General features: G+C 38.5%; 1 protein-coding gene across 1 annotated transcript; it reads left to right on the forward strand.

Annotated features, from left to right (window-relative positions):
• Window positions 1-6,036: 6,036 nt before the first annotated feature.
• LOC311593950 (olfactory receptor 10J1-like) lies at window positions 6,037-7,112 on the forward strand (the record flags this gene model as incomplete). Its single annotated transcript, XM_084775370.1, has 1 exon — window positions 6,037-7,112. The coding sequence occupies exon 1, from the start codon at window positions 6,183-6,185 to the stop codon at window positions 7,110-7,112; it is 930 nt and encodes a 309-aa protein (XP_084631496.1). The 5' UTR covers window positions 6,037-6,182.
• Window positions 7,113-25,075: the final 17,963 nt, after the last annotated feature.

Below are 25,075 nucleotides of genomic sequence, written 5' to 3' on the forward strand. Positions count from 1 at the left end.
CACTGGATAATTCTGTGGTGATTGGAACATCAGTGTGAATAAATGCTCGTAATATCTAATGTTTTCAACAGCTAGCATCACAGCATTTAACATGTAAGCCTAGGAAAGAAATAGTGGACTATAAGTCACTGTGGGGGAAAAGCATTAAGGCAAAATGATAATAGGAAATAGATTATAATCCCACCATAAATTACACCCAGAAAAAAAAGCACTTAAAAAACACATATAAAATATAAGTATATATCATGGTTATACCAAAGAATGGTCATCTTATTATAAAAAATACCCACTAAGAAATTGAGGAGGAGTAAGAATATGGTTTCAACATATTCTTAAGTAAATTGAAAAAAAGAGCCCTACATATATATATTCCAAATGATTATGATGATGGTGATGACAATAAAACCAAAAGGAAGTGGGAAGGGAAGAGAGAGAGGAGGGTGGATTGACAACAAAAACTTCAGATAGTCTACATACCAGGATAGAAGATATTCAAGAGGGTTTGTTCTAGTCTATTTAAAATCTTTTATAAACTTTCAAATTTTCTACCCCCAAAACATAAAAAAATAAAGACTATAATTGCACCAAAAAAAAGGGGGGCTAAATCAGAAAGGCTGGCTTGCCCAAAGCCTAAACATTCCCAGTAGAGGTTTATCCTCACACTTAGGATAGTTTCTAAGAAATTAGAAGTGAGTCATTGGATTTTGTTTGTTTGTTTGTTTGTTTCATTTGTGTTCTTGGACACCAGAATCCTGGAAGCACATAATATCTGCCTGACCAGCTAATTCATGCTAATTGTGTTAACTAACTCACTTTATGACAAACACTATCGAGTTTCCCTTTGGTGTGGCATCTGGATGTCTCTAACCATAATAAGACTCCTGACACCAAAGGTCAGGGCTCCCATGTTAGCAACGTTGTGCTTGCCTTGTCATGTATGGTTGAAAAGATCACATGTGCCATGTAAAGTCACTAGGAGAGGTCACCCAGAACCTCATGTCAGGTTTCCTCTAGACTGCTTATGAACCGGTTTTAGTAAATTTAATTCTGTGTCCTTGTTTTACTATAAGCCACAAGCATGAGTGTAATGGCTTTTCTGTAACCCAGCTTATAGGTGTTCCTAAAACCCCAGTAAAGGAATTAGCTAAGTGGCTTAGTGAGTAAATGCACGTGCTGCCAATATTGATGAACACACTACATGCCATGACACATAACCACACACACACACGTTAAAAAAAAGTCAAACAAATGCACACACAACAAACAAATATAAATAAATAAATAAATGTAAAACAAACTAAACGGAGCCCAGACAAAGCATTCAAGCAAAGGAAGAACCTCTATCAGTGTATCCAAAAGTGAGTCTTAATTTAGCACAATTCCAAAAGCCTAATTCTAAAATTTATGTCAAAAGCTACAATTCATTCAGGAAGAAAAATATAAGATAATCTCCTCGATAAAATTTATGATGAAATTAAAGTTTTTAAGACTATGGCAGTTTTGTAAAGGGGTGAAATTAACTAGTGTAACAATATAAAGTGCTTAAACTGACCCATGCGTACACAGAGTCTGGAGCTCTGTTAGAAAAGTGGGGATGCAGGCAGAGCAAAGGAAAAGGAAGTGTGCTTCACAAAAGGGGAGTGCTTAATTAATCACCCGTTAAAATGAATTTGAATATTCATCCTGTACCATATATAATGTTAACTCCGGATACGTTTATTTATGAAAATATATAATATTAATATGCTTTGTAACAAATTAAAAAAAGAGTATTCTGATCCTGAAGTAGGCTATTTTTCTCGTAGACAATGAAAGAAGTGCAAACTATAGTGCACAAGAATATATTTGAGTACACTAAATTTGCATTTGCTCAATAACACACATCGTAACGAAAACGAAAAGGCACCAAATGGGAGCAAGCGCTTGGGATAAATAATAAGCAAAGAAATTAAAATACTTGAAACATTGTAATTTCTGGAAACAACCCTACTGTTGGGTTTTTTTTTAAGGCATTTAAATTTATTCCCTACAGTCCCAGTTCAAAAATTAAAATATGACATTGAATTTTAAAATCACTAAAGCCTTATTGAACCATATACAATATATTTTGACTATTTTATCAAGACTATGTATGCTGAACAATATCCTATTATTTAAGCATGCATACATGAATAACAATGGCAAAAATGCATGCAATCAGAATAAACACAATGCAGACAGTAGTAACTGCTGGAGCAGGGAGAGTGCTGAAACAAGAAGAGGGGGAAGACAGGAAAAAGGCATATAAGCGCAGCTTCCAAGCTGAGCTAAGTGACAGGTTCCCAAATGTTTATTTTTTTCATGCTCCGCATCTTACATATTTTATATGCAGTGCTCTGTATGCACCATTGTTACATTAATATTACTAATGGTGTTTCTAAATTAAAAAAACAAACAAAAAGAAAGTCCAAGGGCAGATGGCAAGCCTAACAGTGGACATGCGCTCCTGCAGGCAAATCACTACTGGTAGCTTCTTGCCCACTGAACCAAAGCTTTGTTCAGTTTGAAAATTATTTAGGAACTTTTGTTTGCCTTTTAAGAGTTTGCTATCTTTGTTTTGTTCTCTGTGTGTGTCTGTCTCTATCTCTCCTTGTCTCTCTCTCTTCTCTCTCACTCTTTTTCATGCGTGGGGGGGGAGGGAGGCAAGTGCACATGTGTGCCTGCATGCTCTCTCAGCAAAGTGTGCACAGGTCACAGAAACCAGAGACACTGGGCCACCCTGCAACTAGAGTTACAAATCGTTGTGAGCCTCTTGGCATGAGTGATGGGAACTGAACTTGGGTCCTCTGGAAGAGGAAGATCACACACTTAACTATGGAGCCATTTGCCCAGCCCCCGGTATTTCACTTTGAATTATCCCTGAGTGTGTTGCAATAAGAGCAAATGACAGCAACAGTTTTTTGCATTTGCTCTGCAATTTTGATTGTAAAGGTTACCACAAATTCAGTGGATAAAGAAGACATGAGAGACAAAAGGGAAACACGTTGAGCACGTTGGCATTTTCCAAGTTTAAATGAATTAAGATATTTATTCATTTATTCATTTGTAAATATAGAAGAGTTACTCAGAGGAGAAGCAGTATGGTCCAGTAAGGAGAAATATGAAAGAGAAATAGAGTAAAATTCTCTCTAAAGAGATAAAGGATTAAAAGAAAGAAAGAAAGAAAGAAAGAAAGAAAGAAAGAAAGAAAGAAAGAAAGAAAGGATTTGGATTTGGGGTAGGAAAGCCAGGGTGATGGGAACCCCAATATGTTTAGACAGGTGTCTGCTGATCCTGAGGGTGATGTCCTGATCAGGTTGTTTACATACTTTACTCTTTTGGTCTTCCAAAAGAAATTGTGTTATCATTTTATTTTCACTTTTGACTCCCACTAGACAATAGATGATAGATAGATAGATAGATAGATAGATAGATAGATAGATAGATAGATAGATAGAACTTGGCCAGAATTAACTATTTTCATTTAGCTATGAAAAATGACAAAGAAAACATCTTCTAGCATGGAACAGGGTTCTTGTCTATGTGATAATCACAGTTTCCTGGAATCCATGACCAGGAATGTAGAGCTCACTGGGATTTTGTAACCATGGTTTTCCAAGGCTTAACTGTATGAAAATAGAATACTTATTTAAATAAAATAAACTCTGACAAATACGCCACATTTGTGCCTACTCACAGTGAAAACCACCTCAAGGTTTGCAAAGCGCAGTACTACGGAAATCTGGTGAACATGCCCTTCACATAACGAGGTCCCCTGGCACAGGGTACCTAACGCTTCCCCGTCCCAAGGTGACTCTCGGGGTGCTCAGGGACTAGCACTCAGAATCACTGAAAGCTGCTCCTTGGGGAGTCTTTCTTGGGCATCAAAACCTCCTCTATACGGAAGGGTCAGAAGGGACATCTCATACCCAAAGAAGCCTCGCCCCAAGCTGCACCCATGCATTTCGTAGGCCTTCGTCCCGGCGCTGACTCTGGCATGTGGACCATCCACACTCAGACGTCTTCTTCCGTGACTCGGATTTGTGAATGTTTATGATACACGGGCCACATCTCCAGTCTCTGACTTTCTTATTATTGAGACACAGATTCACAGAAAGAGAAGTAAGTAAAATTCGAGGGAAGGCACCAGTGGGTAAGACACTGCCATCAGAGAAACAAAATGCACACATACGCCTACTTGTAAACGGTCCAAATTATCCAAAGCAGAGAATGATAGTGGTAGCTGTAGATACGTGGTTTTCCTCCTTTACTTTTTATGTATTGCCTTAAAAGAACTCTCATTCTGTGAGCCACAATAAATCATAGCTTCCCGCGATTAAGGATTAATCTTAGTTAATATACAATGTGACTCTGCTATGCCAGCTATGATCTGTCTTCTATATTCTTGACTTTCAACAATTCATATTCCAGAAAGCCACAGTTCATAAAGCTGCATAAAACATGTTTACAATGACTTGCCACACTATACAAATCAGGGTCAAACAACTTTCCCTATCAAGAAATAGCCTGTGGCATCTAACATAAAATTTATTTTGTTTGTAACCTCATCTAATTTCCTTTTGTATTGTTCTCTGAGGAGCTAAAGCCCAACTATGCATTGATTTCTTATTTTATTAAAAAAAAACTTTTTGTAGTTTTCCTCTATGAAAAGTGGCTTATTCATGAAAAAACTGACAAATTAAATATTTTTAAAGCATTAAAAAAGAGTACCTTTGAAATGTACCTAATAGCAAATCATTTTGTTGTATGGATCATTTGCTTTAATTCCAGCAAATTTTACTTTTGGAAAAAAATCTATCCTTTTGTTGTGTAATTAAATTTTTTATAACTAATCTCTTATAATCACATGTAATAGAGATAGTAAAGGCTACTAGAGAAGCTCAATCAGTATATTTTTCAATTGCATGCTGATAACGAGGTGCTTCTGGCCAGTGTCCTAATGACATAACTTCAATGTTAAAATGTAGCCCAATTATTTACTTGCTTGTTGCTGCTGCGGCATAGACATGAGAGGAAAAATGAGACCGAGGTTAGAATACTGAGCCTTCTGTCCCTTGAAGAAAATTTCACTGCAGTTCTCTGGTTTTCTGCTTCCTAGTGGATCATTTCTATGGTAGATTTGCAATAATACTTCAAGGAGAGGTTCATGCCATGCAATGTACTGGCCACACAGTGGTTACAAAGTGTGGGAATGCATGATCCCTCTCTAGTTATGATGGGGCCAGTTGCAGGATGCAGTTCTGTGTAGTAGAAGGTGCCAGAAGATGTGACTATGAGTCCTGGTTTAACCCCTTGACTTCTATGTGTCCGTGGGCGATATCCTAAACTAAACAGAGATGATGATCTCAAAAGAATCAGCTATCTTTTCCTTATACTTAACAAGATGGTGATGGAATGGAAAAAATATGTGTGAATATCTTTTCTGTTTCAAAGGCACAATATGATGCTAGTAATAAAGAAATCAAAACAGTAAAATATTCTTTACTACCCACATATGCAAGGACATATAGATGGGGAAGGGAGGAGAATCTGTTTTTACACAGAATTTGGCTTGGTTAGTTTAAAAAAAAAAAAAAGGGCGGCATCTAAGGAAGAGAAATGTAGGGCAGCTTCAACAGAAACATCAGAGGCAAAGGAACAGGATGAAAAAGCAGTCTGGAAAGGACAGTAGCCAAAGCTCCCCCACCCCCAACCTTAGATGCTCAGAAATGAGTAGGTAGCTATAGCATCTGGGACTGTACATGTCACTGCATTCAACGCTTTAAGATTTCCAACTTGTGTTATAGTTAACACTGTTAACTTTTTGTATGTCATCAGTGCTATGGTGTTAACATCACTACATCCCTATAAGAGATGTGGAAACGTCTTAAAGATGTTCAGTCTTTGTTCAAGATAAGACAATACATGACAGAAGAAGGAATGACTTACAGCATTTGACTCTGAAAGCCATGCAGTTTCTTCATACTGAGAACAATGGACCACTCCCCCAGGCTCTACTCCTCAAAGAAGTAGATTGAAATGAAAATATAAATAAAAAACAAGCCTGTTGTAAACGAACGACAAAAAAAAATTTCCCAGGCTACCAATGCCACCCTTTCGGTATTATTAATCTTTTTTCTTTCTTAGATATCATTCATGACATAATGAAGAAAGAGAATCACACTTTGGTGAGTGAGTTCACTTTCCAGGGTTTCTCCAACTTCCATGAGCACCAACTCACGCTCTTCATTGTGTTCCTAGCACTGTACATAGTAACCCTGGCAGGTAATGTCATCATTGTGACCATCATCAGTCTTGATCGTCACCTTCACACTCCTATGTACTTCTTCCTCAGCATGCTGTCAGCTTCAGAGACCGTGTACACACTTGTGATTATACCAAGAATGCTCTTCAACCTCATTGGCCTGAGTCAGCCAATTTCCTTGGCAGGCTGTGCCACTCAGATGTTCTTCTTCATCACTTTGGCTATCAACAATTGCTTCTTGCTCACAGCCATGGGGTATGACCGCTATGTGGCTATTTGCAACCCCTTGAGGTACTCAGTAATCATGAACAAGCGGGTGTGCCTCCACCTGGCGTGGGGAGCTTGTAGCATTGGTCTGATTGTAGCAATGATACAAGTGTCAGCTGTGTTTAGGCTACCCTTCTGTACCACCAAGGTGGCTCATTTCTTTTGTGACATCCGGCCTGTAATGAAGCTCTCCTGCATCGACACCAGTGTCAATGAAATTCTGACTTTGATCATCAGTGTCTTGGTGATCTTGATCCCCATGAGTTTGGTTTTTATCTCCTACATCCTCATCATCTCCACCATCCTCAAGATTGCCTCTTCAGAGGGCAGAAAGAAGGCCTTTGCCACCTGTGCCTCTCATATCACAGTGGTCGTTATCCATTATGGCTGTGCCTCCATTGCCTACCTCAAACCCAAGTCAAAGAATACTAGGGATGAGGACCAGCTGATCTCTGTGACCTACACTGTCATCACACCCCTCTTAAACCCTGTGGTATATACCTTAAGGAACAAAGAAGTCAAGGATGCTTTGTGCAGGGCCATGGGCAAAAAATTTTCCTGATACTTTGGGCCCATTTCAAACAGGGTCATTTCAGATACTCTAGGAATTCTCAAGGAAGACATGGTAACATTTCCACAGAGCTAACATTCATGATCCCATTAAGAACTAATTTGGTGACAGGAGGTGAAAACAAAGGATCTACAAATTCAACTACTTGAGGAAGGGAGAAACAAGCAAGCATGTGTCTCACAGGAGAACAGCAATAAAACACTCACCAATCTCAGGAAGTACATCAGCCACCTAGAAAGCCTGGTGCAGAATGAGCTGGCGAGCAGACAGATCTAATGAAGGGATAAAGGTTTTTAACATATTTTTCAATACCCTTGGAGAAAACAGGGTTCCCTTAGTCATGTAGAACATATAAGTGTGCCACATAACTGTCCTTTATAAACAATTTATACCCCTTTGCTTCTAAGACACCACAAAAACAGTGGATATCAGAGATGAACATCTTTAAAAGTTAGCAGCCCTTGAAGTGTGGATCTTTTGCAATGGAAGTTCCAGGTTGTGGAATTTAGAACTTGATGTTTTCAGCATCATAGGGAGAGAAATGTCTTTGAAAATTCATTATAAACCATTGGTGATCTAGCTTTTTTTAAAAGTGGAAAAATACTCATATAAGACCTTATCTTCTGAAAATATATATTTTCACATATGACAATGACATATATGAGCTTATGACCCTGAAATTAATACATTGGAATTGCTTTTGGAACACATTGGAGAGTGGATGAAAAACTACTAACATGAGTAAAGGAAGGTACCTATGGCAGAAAATAGTGAAGAGTCACACTGGGAATATTTAGATGGGTAAAGGGAATGTAGTTTTCCCCCTGCTAATGACCCAGGAAAAGAAAAGTGCTTCTTAAACTATCAATCCAATCTTTTAAGATCCCCTGAGATTTTAATTGATGTGACATATTTCATGCTCACCTCCATAACAGGCTATAGATAATTCTTTGTGAGTTAGTTTTCAGGCTACATCCTCATGTCCTCGTGTCAATTAATGGGGATCCTGCACGTTGTTATTAGTGTCCATTCAGTGAAAGCTTTCTTCTATTCATTTTTAAAAACCAAACTGAAGCAGTTCTCCTTTTAAGAACTAATAATACCCCTAAAGATATCACTTCCTTGAGCCCTCCTCTCTAAATTCAGGCATTCCTCCATGACCATTTAACCAATGTGAACATTTTCCATTCTGTCTATATGGACTGTAATGTAAAATGATGAGCAATTTATTTTTACCTGCACACAGTCTTAACAGAACATAACACAGTGGTTAATATTTCATTTGTACCATGTAGTGTGTTTTTCAAAGACTATATACATTCTTTGTTAACTTAAACATCTAGAGATTTATGCAAACATTTTAGTTTGTAAAATAACCTACTAAAATTCAATCCTAGACCTGTACTTTGGGAGTGTTTCCTGATGAAATCCAATAGAATACAAAATGATTTTATTTGGTATCTGCTTTTTCACTTACTCAGTAAATAAAAAATTAATTAAATTAGCATCCTGTCTTGTCTCATCAACAATATAAACCATAGATAATCTGTAAACTATATCAATCATTTAAAATACTAGGCAGGAGTTTTTGAAAACAGCACAATTAAGTTGAGGGAACATGAATATATATTTGTGTGTGTGTGTGTGTGTGTGTGTGTGTGTGTGTGTTCATATATAACATGTATGAATGAATTTTTAAATTTCCATGAAACTCATCTGTAAATTTTATGTCCAAAAATTCTTGTCATACACATGAAAGGATAAAAATAAAAAATATTTGGAAGTGACAAAACTTCTAGCAGATATTTTCTATTACTGCTAGATTGAGAAAATAACTGTATTCTTCCTAAACTGTATCTTTGTTTATTTGCAGAATGCATTGCTAATCTGTGCTCTGTTTTCCCATTGAGTGTAGTATAAATCAATTGCACTAAAATAACACAGTAGGAATTGCTGTGAAAACCACAGGAAATAATAAGAAATACCATGTACCATTAATACTATGGTAACTGTTATTAGCAAATATCACCTACATATTCTTACCTGTTCAAATGTTCCTATTTAACTGTTGATTCCCAGCTTCCTTCCCCACACTTTTAAGTCTTAATTATTAATATTATTCAAACTTTAAGTCTGTTGTTCACTTTACTTTAGGAAAGAATATTTCCCAAATCCTTCATTTCTATCTATTAATAACAATTTAAGTAGTTGATGTATTTTGCATATCGATCACATTTGCTTAACCTAATTCAGTAAATTCCAAACTGTTTATAAATACTCTAATATAAACTGTATGTTATATATTATGATCTGCTCATATGTGTGCAACCTCTGTGCATGTGTACATACAAACACATTTATAAATAGAGACACGTTCACAAAGCAATACTTAGCTTTCTCTCATGCAGCTCAGCTTGTGTCCCTCCCTTTTTATAGCATTGTAAAAGTATCAGGGAAACTTTTTTCAAAAGCAAAGTGGCAGTATAGGTCAGAAACAATTACGGTGTCAAAAATGACAGCAGTTCACATGAATGAGAGTACTCAATGACCTTATTATTGATTAGGGCTTAATTTTATGGAATTCAAGAGAAGAATGAATTAGTTGCTAAGGGACATCATAGCATGAGTAATTCTGTTTTTTTTTCTTCAAAAAATTTATTTTATTTTTGCTATATATATTTATATTATTACATGTAAATAAAATATTACAGCAAGAAGAACCACGAAACTATCAGGGATTATATGAATGTTATATTCATGGTGTTTTGGCTAATTGCATTTCTGTTTCTCCTTTTAAGTCTATTCTATTCTCTTCTATTGTATCTTATTTAAATGACATTAATGAGTAAAGCTGTATCTACCACATGTTTTGACTAAATATTCAGAATGGATAGTTGTTTTTAGCTGAAATCAGTGTCAAAGTACAATAGTGGAAGATTATATTTACAGATACTGAAATAAATTTAAAATCTTACTTTTTAAAAATAAAAATTTATTTTTAAACATTTCATAATCATTATTAAACACACTTTATTTTGGATAAGAGACATTTGGCCACCACTGTTAGCTTGTAAATTATTCTTTTCTTTTTAAGCTGTTCACTTTACATCCAGATTGTAGTCCCTCCCTCACTGCCTCCTGATATCACCCTTCCTCCCTCCCCTAGTCCTCAGAAAGAGGAGCCCGCCTCCACTAACATCTGACCTCAGCCTATCAAGTCTCATCTGGAGTGCTATATCCTCTTCCTCTGTGGCCTGGCAAGGCAGACCTGCCAGGGGAAAGTCACCAAGCCCAACAAAGAGAGAGAACTTCAGACCAATTTCTCTTGTGCACATTGACTCAAATGCTCAATAAGATACTCACAAACCAAATTCAAGAACACATCAAAGGTACTATTCATCATGACCAAGTAGGCTTCATCCCAGGAATGCAGGGGTGGATCAATATACAAAAATCAATCAATGTAATCCATCATATATACAAACTGAAAGAAAAACCCACATGATCATCTCCTTAGATGCCTAAAAAACACTTGACAAAATCCAACATGCATTCTTGTTTAAAGTCTTGTCAAGATTAGGGATACAAGGCATATAACTAAACATAATAAAGGCTACAGCAAGCCAATAGGCAACACCAAATTAAACGGAGAGAAACTCAGAGGAATTCCACTAAAATCAGGGTCTGGACAAGGCTGCCCACTCTCTCCATATCTCTTCGATGTAGTACTTGAAGTTCTAGAGCAGCAAGGCAAGAAAAGGAGATTAAGAGGATCCATGTCAGAAGGGAGGAAGTCAATGAATCACTATTCACAGATGATATGACAGAGTATATAAGTGACCCCCAAAACTCCACCAGAGAACTTCTACAGCTGACAAACACCTTCACCAAAGTGGCTGGATAGAAAATCAACTCAAAAGAGTCAGTATCCCTCCTGTATACAAATGACAAACGGACTGAGAAAGAAATTAGGGAAACTACACCCTTCACAACAGCCACAAATAATATAAAATGTCTTAGCATAACTCTAACCAAGCAAGTGAAAGACATCTGTGAAAAAAACTTGAAGTCTCTAAAGATAGAAATTGAAGAAGATACTAGAAGATGAAAAGATCTCCCTTGCTCATGGATTGGGAGGACCAACATAGTAAAAATGGTCACCTTACCAAAATAATCTACAGATTCAATGCAATCACTACAAAAATATCTATACAATTCTTTACAGACCTTGAAAGATCAATTCTCTACTACATGTGGAAGAATAACCAGAACCGCTAAGGCAATCCTATACAATAAAATATCTTCCAGAGGACTCTCTATCCCTGATCTCAAGCTGCACTATAGAGCAATAGGAAGAAAAACACCATGGTAACAGCATAGAAATAGGCTGGTTGATCAATGGAATCATATCAAAGACTCAGAAATAAACCCACACATCTATGGGCATTTGATTTTTGACAAAGAAGCCAAATCCATTCAATAGGAAAAAGAATCGTAAACAAATGGTTCTTCTCTAACTGGATGTCTACCTGCAGAAAAATGCAAATAGATCCATATTTGTCACCCTGCACAAAACCCAAGTCCAAGTAGATTAAAAACTTCAACATAAAACCAGACAGACTAAGTATGTTAGAAGAAAAAGTAGGGAAGAGCCTTGAAATCATTGGTACAAGAGACAATTTCCTGAACAGAACACCAATAGCTCAGGCTCTAAGATCAACAATTAATAAATGGAACCTCATGAAACTGAAAAGCTTCTGTAAGGTAAAGGACACTGTCAAGAGAACAAAGCTACAGCCTACAAACTGGGAGAAGATCGTCACCAACCCCATATCTGACAAATGGCTAATATCCAAAATATATAAAGAACTCAAGAAATTAAACACTACCAAACCAAATAATTCAATTAAAGGATAGGGTTCACAGTTAAGCAGAGAATTCTCAACAGAGGAACATCAAATGGCAAGAAACACCTAAAAAAAATGCTCAACACCCTTAGTTATCAGGGAAATGCAAATCAAACTGATTTTAAGATTTCATCTTACACCTACCAGAATGGCTAAGATTAAAAAATTCAAGTGACTTTGTTCTGTTAACAGTGTCTCCTGCCTTACAGAAGCTTCTTAGCCTCATGAGGTCCCATTTATTAATTGTTTACCGTAAGGCCTGGACTATTGGAGTTCTGTTCAGGAAGTTGTCTCCTGTGCCAGTGTGTTCCAGGCTCTTCTCTACTTTCTCTTCCAACCGATTTAGTGTCTCTGGTTTTATGTTGAGGTCTTTAATCCACTTGGACTTGAGTTTTGTGCATGGTGACAAATCTTAAAGAAATGCTCAATGTCTTTAGTCATCAGAGAAATGCGATCAAAACAGCTCTGAGATTCCATCTTACACCCATCAGAATGGCCAAGATCAAAAATTCAAGCGACACCACATGCTGGCAAGGATGTGGAGAGAGAGGAACACTCTTTCATTGCTGGTGGGAATGCAAACTAGTACAGCCACTTTGGAAATCTATCTGGTGCTATCTCAGAAAACTGGAAATAGGGCTTCCTCAAGACCCAGCTATTCCACTCCTTGGAATATACCCAGAAGATGCTCCAGCATACAACAGGGACATATGCTCAACCATATTCATAGCAGCCTTATTCATAATAGCCAGAATATGGAAACAGCCTAAGTGTCCCTCAGTAGAAGAATGGATAAAGAAACTGGTACATTTACACTATGGAATACTACTCAGCTATTAAAACAAGGAATTTCCAAAATTTGTGGACAAATGGATTGAACTAGAAATGATCATAATGAGTGAGCTAACCCAGAAGCAGAGAGACTCAGATAGTATATACTCACTTACAACTAGGCACTAGCCCAAGGGGCATGTCTCATGAAAGTTCTCACTTACAAGGAAAGTGGGATAGAGGTGAGGACCTCCTAAGGTGAGAGAAATATAGGAGATAGGAAAATAGATGGATCCAGAGGGTCCTAGAAATGTATAAGAAAAACACTATGATGGGTGGATCTGGGCCCAGGGGTTCTGCTCACTCTATGGCACTAACCAAGGACAATACATGCAGTCATCATCAAACCCCTACCCAGATCTAGCCAAGGGACAGGACATCCTCCACAGTTATGTGGAGACTGGGGACTGACTTTCACATGAACTCTGGTGCCCCAGATTTGGCCATGTCCTCTTGATGGGGAGGCCCGGTGGCACTCGGAGGAAGGATAGCAGACTACCAAGAAGAAACCTGATACTCTAACATCATATTCAAGGGGAGGAGGTCCCGCTCAGTCACAGTCATAGGGAAGGGGAATAGAGTGAAAGTGGGGGAGGGGGAGAGAGAATGGGAGGATGCATGGGATGGGATAACAACTGAGATGTAATATGAATGATTTTGTTTTTCAATTAAAAAAAACTGAAAAAATTTCAAGTGACAGCTCATGCTGGTGGAGATGTGGAGAAACTGGAACACTCCTCCATTGCTGGTGGAAATGCAAGCTTGTACAACTACTTTGGAAATCTATATGGCACTTTCTCAAAAAATTGGAAATAGTGCTACCTTGAGACCAAGCTATACCACAATGGAATACTACTCAGCTATTTAAAACAAGGAAGTCTTGAATTTTTCAGGCAAATGGATGGAACTTGAAAAGATCATCCTGAGTGAGGTAGCCCAGACCCAGAAAGGACATGAATCCACTTATAAGTAGATATTAGCCCAGTATAGATGCCATTTGGGAGACTCCACGCAGATACTGGGTCTTGCTGCTGGACTGTGGGTGGAGCGCACTCAGTGGTATTGAAGAATGGGTGATGGAAAGACTCAGAGGGTTCAGGAGCCCCACAAGATGACCATCAAGGATAGCTGATCTGGACCCAGAGGGACCTGCACAAACTGTTACACCAACCAAGGACAATACATTCAGTAAACCTATACCCCTTGTTCAAAGATAGCCAATGGACAGCTCATTTGCCACCGTTGTGGGGTGAGCAGGGACTGCCTCTGACATGAACTCTGGTGTCCCTAATTTGATCATTTCTCTTGGTAGGGATGCCCAGTGGACACGTGGAGGATTGGGAAGCAGGCTATCTAGATAAGACCTGAAAGTCTGTGGTCATATGGTGTGGAAGGAAGTCCCCTTCTGTCAGAGGTCTAGGGAAGTGGAAGAGGGAGAAACATTGAGGGAGGATGGCAACAGGAAGATAGAAGCAAGGGGATAACAATCAGGACATAATCTGTATAAATTACAACAAATTAATTTTTTAAAAGAAAAGTTCTATTACTTTTGCTAATACAAGTCAATATTTTAAAACAAGTACAAGCATTAGGATTTATGTTTAAGTTAAAGGTAGATAGAATTCAGATTAAACATAGATGATTCATTCTCGTTATTTGGTTTTTTTCTCCCAAAACTCAATTAAATTTGAGATAAGAATAAAAACAGCCATTTCAATAAAATGTGCATAGAAAATAACAGAAGATGAAAACTTTTTAAAAACATAGTAATTTAAAAGTGTTTCAGTCGTTCACTATTAGTGCAATGTAATTTCACACTAAAGAGTGTGTTCTCCTAAGCTTGAGACAAAGAACACAACAAAGTGCCAATTTAACATCCTGAGTACAACACATTATCAGACAGGGAAATGGTATCCCTGAACAGTAGAGTGTGCAATTAGTCAGACAAAGTAGTATTGCTTGGAAATCTTTACTACATGTTATGCAATCAGAACCTCAACCTTATTTGGACCGGGGCAGATGGTGTGGGATGATGTAATATGAAAAAGAAGAGGTCGAAGGACATCAACAATCATTTCAATGGCCTACATCTCTGAGTCAGGACACTGATGGATTTTCCACTGTGAACTTTAGCATTTTGGGATAAGATATGCATCTGGAGGGTTGGATATCCTAGTTTGGAAAAATGAAGCTTGCACTCATATACTAGGTGTATTACATTAGTAGGCAAAGCAGGGAAATAGTTATACCCGTAGATCAAGGCATCTTTCAGTTCTCATCAGGTAAGCTTCTATTTACAGTTCATGTTGAGTATCACAGAGACTAATAATTGGACAGAGTACAGAGAATAACAGACTGCAGAACGCTCAGCTCAAAAGAGAACAAGTATACCATCCCTTACCAAGGCTCAGTTATCACTGTGGACAAGAGAGCAGAAAGAATGTAAGAGGTGGGAGATGACAAGGAGAAACCTTCTAGACACAGCTGAGAGGCTGCACTTCTGCACTCACAGCAGTAGTGACAGGGTGCATAAGACCTTTGCAAGTGGAAGCCAGACCTATTCTAACATGGAGAGGGGAGCTGAGAATGCAACCCTTCTTTAGAGCTATCAGTAACGGGTAGCTACTAGAAATGTCAATTTTACTCTCAGGGTGTAGTTTCTAGTAAGTTGACTACATTCTAGCAGAAAATTAAATACTCAAGAATACTTTGGGTAACACAATTTGTCCCCAAAAGTTAAAAGGAAAGACATAAAGATGTATAGAAAGGTAAATGGAGTGGGTCTGGGAAGAGTTGGGGAGGATGAATATGAAAAATATGACTGATATAGAAAAGTAATCCAGATACACCTCAGCTGTGCAGCTCCCTGTCAGGAACTAAGGGGAAGAGAAGCTGCTTCCCAAAGTAATTTGTGTTCAGCTCACAATGATACTGGGAATTGCACTTTCATGAGTAGTCTGCTCAATAAGAAGATCTCTCTCTCTCTCTCTCTCTCTCTCTCTCTCTCTCTCTCTCTCTCTCTCTCTCTCACACACACACACACACACACACACACACACATGTAAATACACACACACACACACACACACACATACACATACACTATATCCAATCCACTTACATGCAAATCAACCCAGAAATACAAGAAAGATAAAAATCAAGGAAACAGACTCCCAAACTTCTGAAGTAGTAGATATTGATATGTGCAGCAATGGCAGGCAAGGATCTCAAAGGTTTTCTGATAAAAATAATCCATCTGAAAATGCACACAAACAAAGGGGTTGAATTCAATACAGACATGGAGATGAATGTCAGAATGTAAAGGAAAAGGTCACAAGTGAAAAATAAAACAATACAGAAATTGGGATTTTTGAAAAAAAAACTGGAATTGAGAAGGTCAATGACAGTACATCTGGCAGCAGCCTCCTAACCTCCCATAAGCCATGCCAGCACCCAGAACCCAAGACCACTCCAACCAGAAGACAAGAGAGGAAAGAGAAACCAAGAAATAAAATACCCATCCCCAAAAAAGACAAACTCGGAAATTGGCACCTAGACCTATATACACTCCAAATATAGATGCCTAAATGTCAGTGTAAGAGCATAATCAACAACAGCCAGGGCAATATCTCACCACCAGAGCCCAGCCGGCCACTACAACAATCTCTGAATACTCCAACACAGCTGACACACAAGAAAATGACCTTAGAGCCAACATTATAAAAATGATAATGGTCTTAAAGAGGAGATGAATAAATCATTAAGGAAATCAAGGAAAATATAATTTTAAAAATTGGAAGAAATAAATAAATCCCTTAAAGAACGCCAAGAAAGGCAAGAAGAAAAAAAGAAACAAGCAAAAAGTTGAAGGAAAAGAATAAAACTGCCATTCCAAGTCCAGAGCCCTAATCCCTGGAGGCCCTTGGTGGCCACCTGGGGAAGATGAGTGAGATCTCCACAACCAACCTACTGCTTGGATTGGGCCACTAGTCAAACACAGCAGTGGTGAGCTACGCCTCTCTCCCTGCACCCTCCATCTACTGAACCTTATTCCTACCTACATTTACAGAGGTCAGCAGCCCCCTCCCCACTGGACCACCATATATGACCCAGAAGACCACAATGTCTATTCTTCCCTGTCCTCCCAGGAAGCCAAGCAGCAGCAAAGAGCCCAGACACATTCCCTGTGTACCCCATTCCTGGTCCAGAGCAGCGGAAACAGGTATGGCGAACTACACCTGTCCCCCTGCACACTCCATGTACTCATACCTACATACTTTCTCAGAAGCCAGAGGCCTCCATGGACAACCAGCCACAACAAGAGACAACCAGATGGCTAAAGGCCAACACAAGAACACAAATAACAATAGTGTGGGCAATGTGACAACACCAGAACCCAAGTATTATATGACAGCAAGCCCACGATATCTTAACACAGCTAAGAACTAAAAAATGATCTTAAATCCAGTCTCATGAAGATGTTCGAGGCCTTTAAAGAAGAAATGAATCCATCCTTTAAAGAAATACAGGAAAATGCAATCAAACAGGTAGAGGCCTATAAAGAGGAAATGAACAAATCCTTTAAGGAAATACAGAAAAAACACCATTAAACAGGTCAAGGAAATGAATAAAACCTTTCAAGACCTGAAAATGAATGTAGAAGCAATAAAGAAACAATTTGAAAGACAGGTGGAGATGGAAAAACCTAGAGAAAAGGAACATCGGAGACAACCATCACCAGCAGAATCCAAGAAAGGAGGAGAGAATTTAAGGTGTACAAGATACAGTAGAAGAAATTGAAACCTCAAAGGAAATGTTAAAGCTAAAAAATTCTTAACACAAAATACCTAGGAAATCTGGAATACTATGAAAAAAACCTAACCAATGAATAATAGGAATATAAGAAGGTGAAGAGTCCCAGATCCAAGGACAAAAAAATATTTTTATCAAAATGATAGCAGAAAATATCCCCAAGAAAGAGATGCCTATAAAAATACAAGAAGCACACAGAGCACCTGTTAGACCAGACCAGAAAAGAAAATCTTCTACCCACATAATAATCAAAATACTAAATATACAGAACAAAGAAAGAATATTAAAAGATACAAGGGAAAAATGCCAAGTAACATACAAAGGTAGATCTATTAGAATTATATCTGACTTGAGACCACAGATGTCAGTTCAGACTGACTCAGCAAAACTCTCAATCATCATAGATGGGGAAACCAAGATATTCCAAGACAAAACCAAATTTAAACATCTATCCACAAATCCAGCCTTACTAGAAGGAAAACTCCATTCTAACAAGAGTAACTACACCCAAGTAAACACAGGAAATTAATAATTCCAGGCCAGCAAAAACAAAAGAAGCAAAACACACACAAAGAGATACATACTAACACCATCACCATCAAAATAACAGGGATTAACAATCTTTGGCCATTAATATCTCTCAACATCGATGATCTCAATTCATCTATAAAAAGACAGAGGCTAGCAGAATAGTTGTGAAAACAGGATCCATTATTCTACTGCATATGACAAACACACCTCAGCAACAAACGTAAGTATTACCTCAGAGTAAAGCATTGGACAAATATTTTCCAAGCAATCGAACACAAGAAGCAAGCTGGAGAATCAGTTCTAATATCCAATAAAATGGATTTTCAACCAAATTTAATCAAAAGAGATGGGTAAAGGCACTTCATATTCATAAAAGAAAAAATATCCACCAAGATGATCTCTCAATTCTGAACATATATGCCCTAACTGCAAGGGCACAGACATTCATTCATAAAAGAAACATTATTAAAGCTGAAACCATACATTGAACTCCACACATTAATAGTAGGAAACTGAAACAGACTTCTCTCACCAAAGGAAAGATCATCAAGACAGAATCCAAACAGAGAAATAATGAAACTAATCAATGTAGTGAGTCAATGGGACCTAACAGATGTCCACAGAACATTCTGTCCAAATACAGAAGAATAAACTTTCTCAGCACCCCAATGGAACCTTCACCAAAAGTGAACACATACTCGGTCACAAAGCAAGTCTTAACTAGTACAAGAACATTGAGATAACACCTTGTATTCCAGCAGACCACCGTAAATTAAAGCTTGATTTCAACAACAGGAACAACAGAATGCCTACAAACCCATGGAAACTAAACAGCTCTCTATTAATTGACCACTGAGTTGGGTAGTAAAGAAAGAAAGAAAATAAAGACTTTCTAGAATTCAATTAAAATAAAGGTACAACATACCCAAACTTATGGGACACAATGAAATCAGTGCTAAGAGTTCATAGAACTAAGTGCCTTTATAAAGAAACTGGAAAAATCTCTACTAGCAATTTAAAAGCACATCTGAAAGCTCTAGGACAAAAATAAACAAACACATCCAAGAGGAGTAGATGGCTAGAAATAATCAAATTCTGGGCTATAACCAATAAATTCAATCAACAAAACCAAGAGCTAGTTCTTTGAGAAAATCAGTAAGATAGACAAACCATTAGCCCAACTAACTAAAAGGCCTAGGGACAGTATCAAAGCTAACAAAATCAAAAATGAAAAGGAAGACATAGCAACAGAAACCGAGGAAATGCAAAGGATCATTATGTCTTACTTCGAAACCCTACATGCCATAAAATTGGAAAACCTAAATGAAATGTGTTATTTTTGTATAAATACTACTTGTCAATGTTAAATCAAGATCAAGTAAACAATTTAAATAGAGCTATCAATTCTAAGGAAATAGGAGCAGTCCTTTAAAGAATGCCTCCACCACAACCACACACACACACACACACACACACACACACACACACACACACACAAAGACCAGAGAGTTTCACTGAAGAATTCTACCAGACTATCAAAGAAGAGCTAATACCAATACTCTGCAAATTATTCCACAAAATAGAAACAGAAGAAACATTGCCAAACTCATTTTATGAGCCCACAGTCACACTGATATCTAAACCATACAAAGATCCAACAAAGAAAGAGAATTTCAGCCCAATTTCCCTTATGAACATTGATACAAAAATACTCAACAAAATATTCAAAAATCCAAATCCATGAACACATCAAATATATTATTCAACATGATCAAGTAGACTTCATCTCGGGGATACAAGGATGATTAAACATATGAAAATCCATCCCAATAGGATGTTCTCCCCTCTGTCCCATTTTCCTAATAAGTGAACATCTATCAACATAATCCACCATCAAAACAAACTGAAAAAAAAAAAGACATGATCCTCACATGAAATCCTGAAAAAACTTTTGACAAAATTCAACACTCTTTCATATTTAAAGTCTAGGAGAGATCAGGGATACAGTAAAGGAAATATATAGCAAGCTAAGAGCCAACAGCAAATTAAATGGAGAGAAACTTAAATCAATTCCATTAAAATCAGGGGCAAGACAAGACTGCCCACTCTCCACATATCTCACCAATATAGTGTTTGACGTCATAGCTAAAGCAATAAGACAACTAAAGGAGATCAAGGGGATGCCAATTCAAAAGAAAGAAGTCAATTCACACAAACTCTGGTGCCCTGTATTTGACAACGTCCCCTGATGGGGAGGCCCGATGGCACTCAGAGGAAGGATAGCAGACTACCAAGAAGAGACTTGATACCCTATGAGCATATACAGGGGGAGGAGGTCCCCCTCAGTCACAGTCATAGGGAAGGGGAATGGGATGAAAGCGGGAGGGAGGGAGGAATGAGAGGATGCATGGGATGGGATAGCAAATGAGATATAATATGAATTATTTTATTTTTCAATAAAATGTGTAAAAAAACAAAAGAAAGAAGTCAAAGTACTGCTATTCACAGATGATATGATAGTATGCACAAGTGACCCAAAAAATTCTACCAGGGAACTCCTACAGCTGATAACCATCTTCAAAAAAATGGCTCGATACAAAATCCCCCCCCTAATATCAGTAGTCCGCCTATATACAAAAAAAAAAAAATATGGGATGAGAAAAAATTAGGGAAAATACACCTTCACAATAACCACAAATAATTTAAAATATCTTGGTTTAATTTTAACCAAGCAACAGAAAGACCTGTATGGCAAGAACTTGAAGTCTCTAATGAAAGAAACTGTAAAAGATGACAGAAGATGAAAAGATCACCAATGTTCATGGATTATTAGGAATAACATAGTAAAATCACCATCTTAAAAAAGCATTCTAAAACTTCAGTGCAATTCCTATCAAAATACCAACACAATTATTTACACACATTAAAAGAACACTTCTCAACTTCACATGGAAAAACTGAAAAACTCAGAATATCTAAAAACAACCCTGTACAATAAAAGTATGTCTGCAGGTATCTCCACCCCTGGTTTCAATCTGTACTACAGAGCAACAGTAATAAAAATTGCATGACACTGGCATAGAAACGGACTTGTAGATCAATGGAATCAAATTAAAGACCCAGAAAAAATTCCACACACCTGCAGACACTTGATTTTTTTTTTACAATTAAGCCAAAAATCGAACAGTGGAAAAATTATAACATCTTCAACAAATGGTTCTGGTCTGACAGGATATATACATGTAAAAAATGAAAATAGATATATATTTATCATTCTGTACAAACTCAAGTCAAGGAGGATCAAAGACCTCAACATAAAGCCAGATACACTAAATCTATTAGAAGAAAACAATGGAGATCAGGCTTGAGCTCATTGGCACAGTAGAAAACATCCTGAACAGAACATCAACAGCTCAGGCTCTAAGATCAACAATGAATAAATGGGACCTTATGAAACTGAAAAGCTTGTATAATGCAAAGGACACTGTCAACTGAACAAAAGGGCAGCCTACAGATTGAGAAAAGACTAAACGTACATCTGACATAGAACTAATGTCCAAAATATATAAAGAACTTGAGAAATTAAACACTAACAAACCAAATAACTCAATTTAAAAAATGTGGTACAGAACTAAACAGAGAATTCTTAACAGAGCAATCTTGAATGGCCAAGAAGCATTTAAAGAAATGCTCCATGTCCTTAGTCATCAGTGAAATGCAAATCAAAATGACGCTGAGATTCATCTTACATCACCCGAATGGCTAAGATAAAAAACTCAAGTGACAGCACATGCTGGTGAGGATGTAAAGAAGGGGCAACATTCCCTCATTGCTGGTGGGAGTGAAAACTTGTACAACCACTTTGGAAATCAATCTGAAATTTTCTCAGAAAATTGGGAATAGCTCTACCTCAAGACTCAACTGTACCACTCCTGTGAAAACACACAAAATATGCTCCACCATACATCAGGGACATTCATATCTGCTTTATTTGCAATAGCCAAGCACAGGAAGCAACCCAGATGTCCCTCAAATGAAGAATTGATAAAAGAAACTGTGGTACATTTACACAATGGAATACCACTCTGATATTTAAAAGAACAGGGAAGTCATAAAATTTGCAGGCAAATGGATAGAACTAGAAATGGTCATCCTGAGGGAGGTAACTTAGACCAAGAAAGAAGCAGATATTATCTATATAGTACAGGATAACCATACTACAATTCACTGATCCAAAGAAGCTAAGTAACAAGCAGGGCCCATGGGAGCATGCTTGAATCTCACTGAGAAGGGGAAATAGAATAGACAGAGAAGTTGCTTGAAGAGAGAGTACAGGATAGGAGAGGGAGTGCTTAGGGAAGTGAGGGTGGTGATCAAATTGGGGAGGGGGAACAGGAGGACAGAGGGTTTTTAGAGAAAAGAGAAACTGAGAGTGGGGGTATCTGTGAGACAAGCTTAAGACCTACAGCAGGGTAGGCACCTGGGAGGATGTTGGGGTGACTCTAGCTGAGACTCCTAGTAGCAGGGATATGAAGACTTAAGAGGTTACCCTTTAACCAGACAGAGTTCCTAATAGAGGGAGGAGAACACCAACCCAGCCACAAAAAACTTCGACCAAAAATTTCCCTTTCCTACAAGACACAGAGGGATAAAGATAGAGCAGAGATTGAGGGAATGCCCAACCAATGCCTGGCCACACCAGGGGAGAGAGCCAACCCCTGACACTATTAATGACACTACTAAGCTTGCAAATGGGAGCCTAGCATAGCTATCCTCTGAGAGGCTCCACCCATCAATGGATTGAAATAAATTCTGAGACTTAAAGCCAACTCTGGGCAGAGTTCAGGGAGCTTTGTGGAAGAGTGTGTGAAAGATAGAAGGATCCTAAGGGGACAGGAGCTCCACAAGAAGACCAATAGAGCCAGCTAACCTGGGCCTGGCAGAGACTGAAGCACCAGCCAAGGATGATATATGGACTGGATCTGGGCCCCCTACACATACGTACCTGATCGAAATCTTGGTTTTCATGTGGGTCCCCTAGTAATAGAAATGGGAGATGTCTCTGACAAGGACTCTGTGGCATGATTTTTGATAACCTCCTCCTGGTGGAGCTGCCTTGCCAATTCACTGTGGAAAAGGATGCATTCAGTCCTGGTGTGACTTGATGTGCTAAGAAGGATATGTGGGAGGGCTCCCCTTCTCTGAGGGGGAGGTGGAATAGGAGGTAAAAGGAGGGTAGATTGGACTGGGAGGGGAGGAGGGAGGGGTCTATGTTTGGGATGTAAAGTGAATTAATTGATTAAAAAGAAAAAAAAATGTACAAGACCTGAAAATAAAAATAAAAGCAATAATGAAAACACAGGCTGGTGGAATTATAGAAATAAAAAACCTTGGTAAGTTAACAGGAACTACAGATTCAAGCATCTCCAACAGAATAGAAGAGATAGAAGAGAGAATCTCAGGCATTGAATACAGGATAGAAGAAATAGACACATATGTCAAAGTAAATGTGAAATGTAGAAAATTCCTGACACAAATTATCCAGGAAAATGGACACTATGAAAAGATCAAACCTAAGAATAATAAGAAAAGCAGAAGACTTTTCCCTGATCAAATGCCAAAAGAGATAGTTCTTTTAACTTCTAATTGATTCTTTGTGAATTTCACATCATGCATCCAATCTGCCCATCCTTTTATATCCACCCCCTTGCCCATGCAATATCTCCTCAAAGAAAATAAAACCACAAACAAACAACAAAATCTCATTGTAAAAACTATAGGGTGTTAAAATATGTCCCACAGTATACTCTTTTGTGTACACATCTTTGCTTGCAGATGTTCATTCCAATGAGCTATTGGTCTTATTCAAAGTGAGTGGCTGCTCCCACACTATCAATTCTGGATCCTTTCCTGGACTCTTCTCAGACATCCTGTTGTTGCCCTGTGCCATAGAGACCCTGTAGCTTTGGATCTGTAGGACTGGCCCCTTCAAGTGCTCCAGCATTTTATAGATACAGTAGATATTGGGTGGGTCAACTCAACACCCTGGATCTGCACCTGGGTGGTAGCAAATCTGGTCAGCCCACCAGCTTCCCTGCACCCACACCACAAGTGTGAGCTCTCCAGCATTGCCCTGGCTAGCTCACCAGTTGCTGCAGTCAGCAATAGGCAGGGCCAGATTTCATAGGATCATGCCATTGGGGCTGACCCAGGCTAGCATTTGCCACCAGGGTCAGTTCTACTGTGCTACCCAAACCAGATGGGGCCCCACTGCCCAGACTTCTCTAGCTAGTTAGAGGGAGGGACAGCTCTCCAGCTCTCATGATCACAGGCTCAGTGTTCCTGCCTACCTCAGGTATCAAGGAACAAGGGGAAAAAGGAAGGCATCTGTCTCTTGATAATGGCACCTACCTCATGGCAGATAAGGGACCATGATGGTTCAGCCATGCCCCTGCCACTAAGACCAGCTCTGGTGTACTGCCTAGGCATGGCTCATGGCCTACTCTCTTAAGCACTGCCATCAGCGGAGGGCAGCCCCAGCTGCATAGCCTTTGGATATCGCTATGGTACCAGGTGGCAGCCCAAATCATGGAATTCTTTTTGGACTATGAGGATAATATGAGTCAAGGAGATGTACACAGACCCCTGGTGCTACATGGCCACAGACCTAGAACACCCTCAGAGGCATTGTGAGATGGGATTTCACAATGGCCTCAGGTGATGTGGCAGGCTACTTACATGAGGCTATTCCTTTTCACCTGGCATCTCCTGTTATGTCTTTCACCATAATGCTCAAACTGTTTCACTTTTATTTCTCTCCCATTTTTCCACCACTTAATTGCATATTCTGGCAACTCCTGCTGCACATAGGTT

This window comes from Acomys minous, assembly GCF_964271855.1.
Source record: "Acomys minous genome assembly, chromosome: 1".
NCBI lineage: Eukaryota > Metazoa > Chordata > Mammalia > Rodentia > Muridae > Acomys > Acomys minous.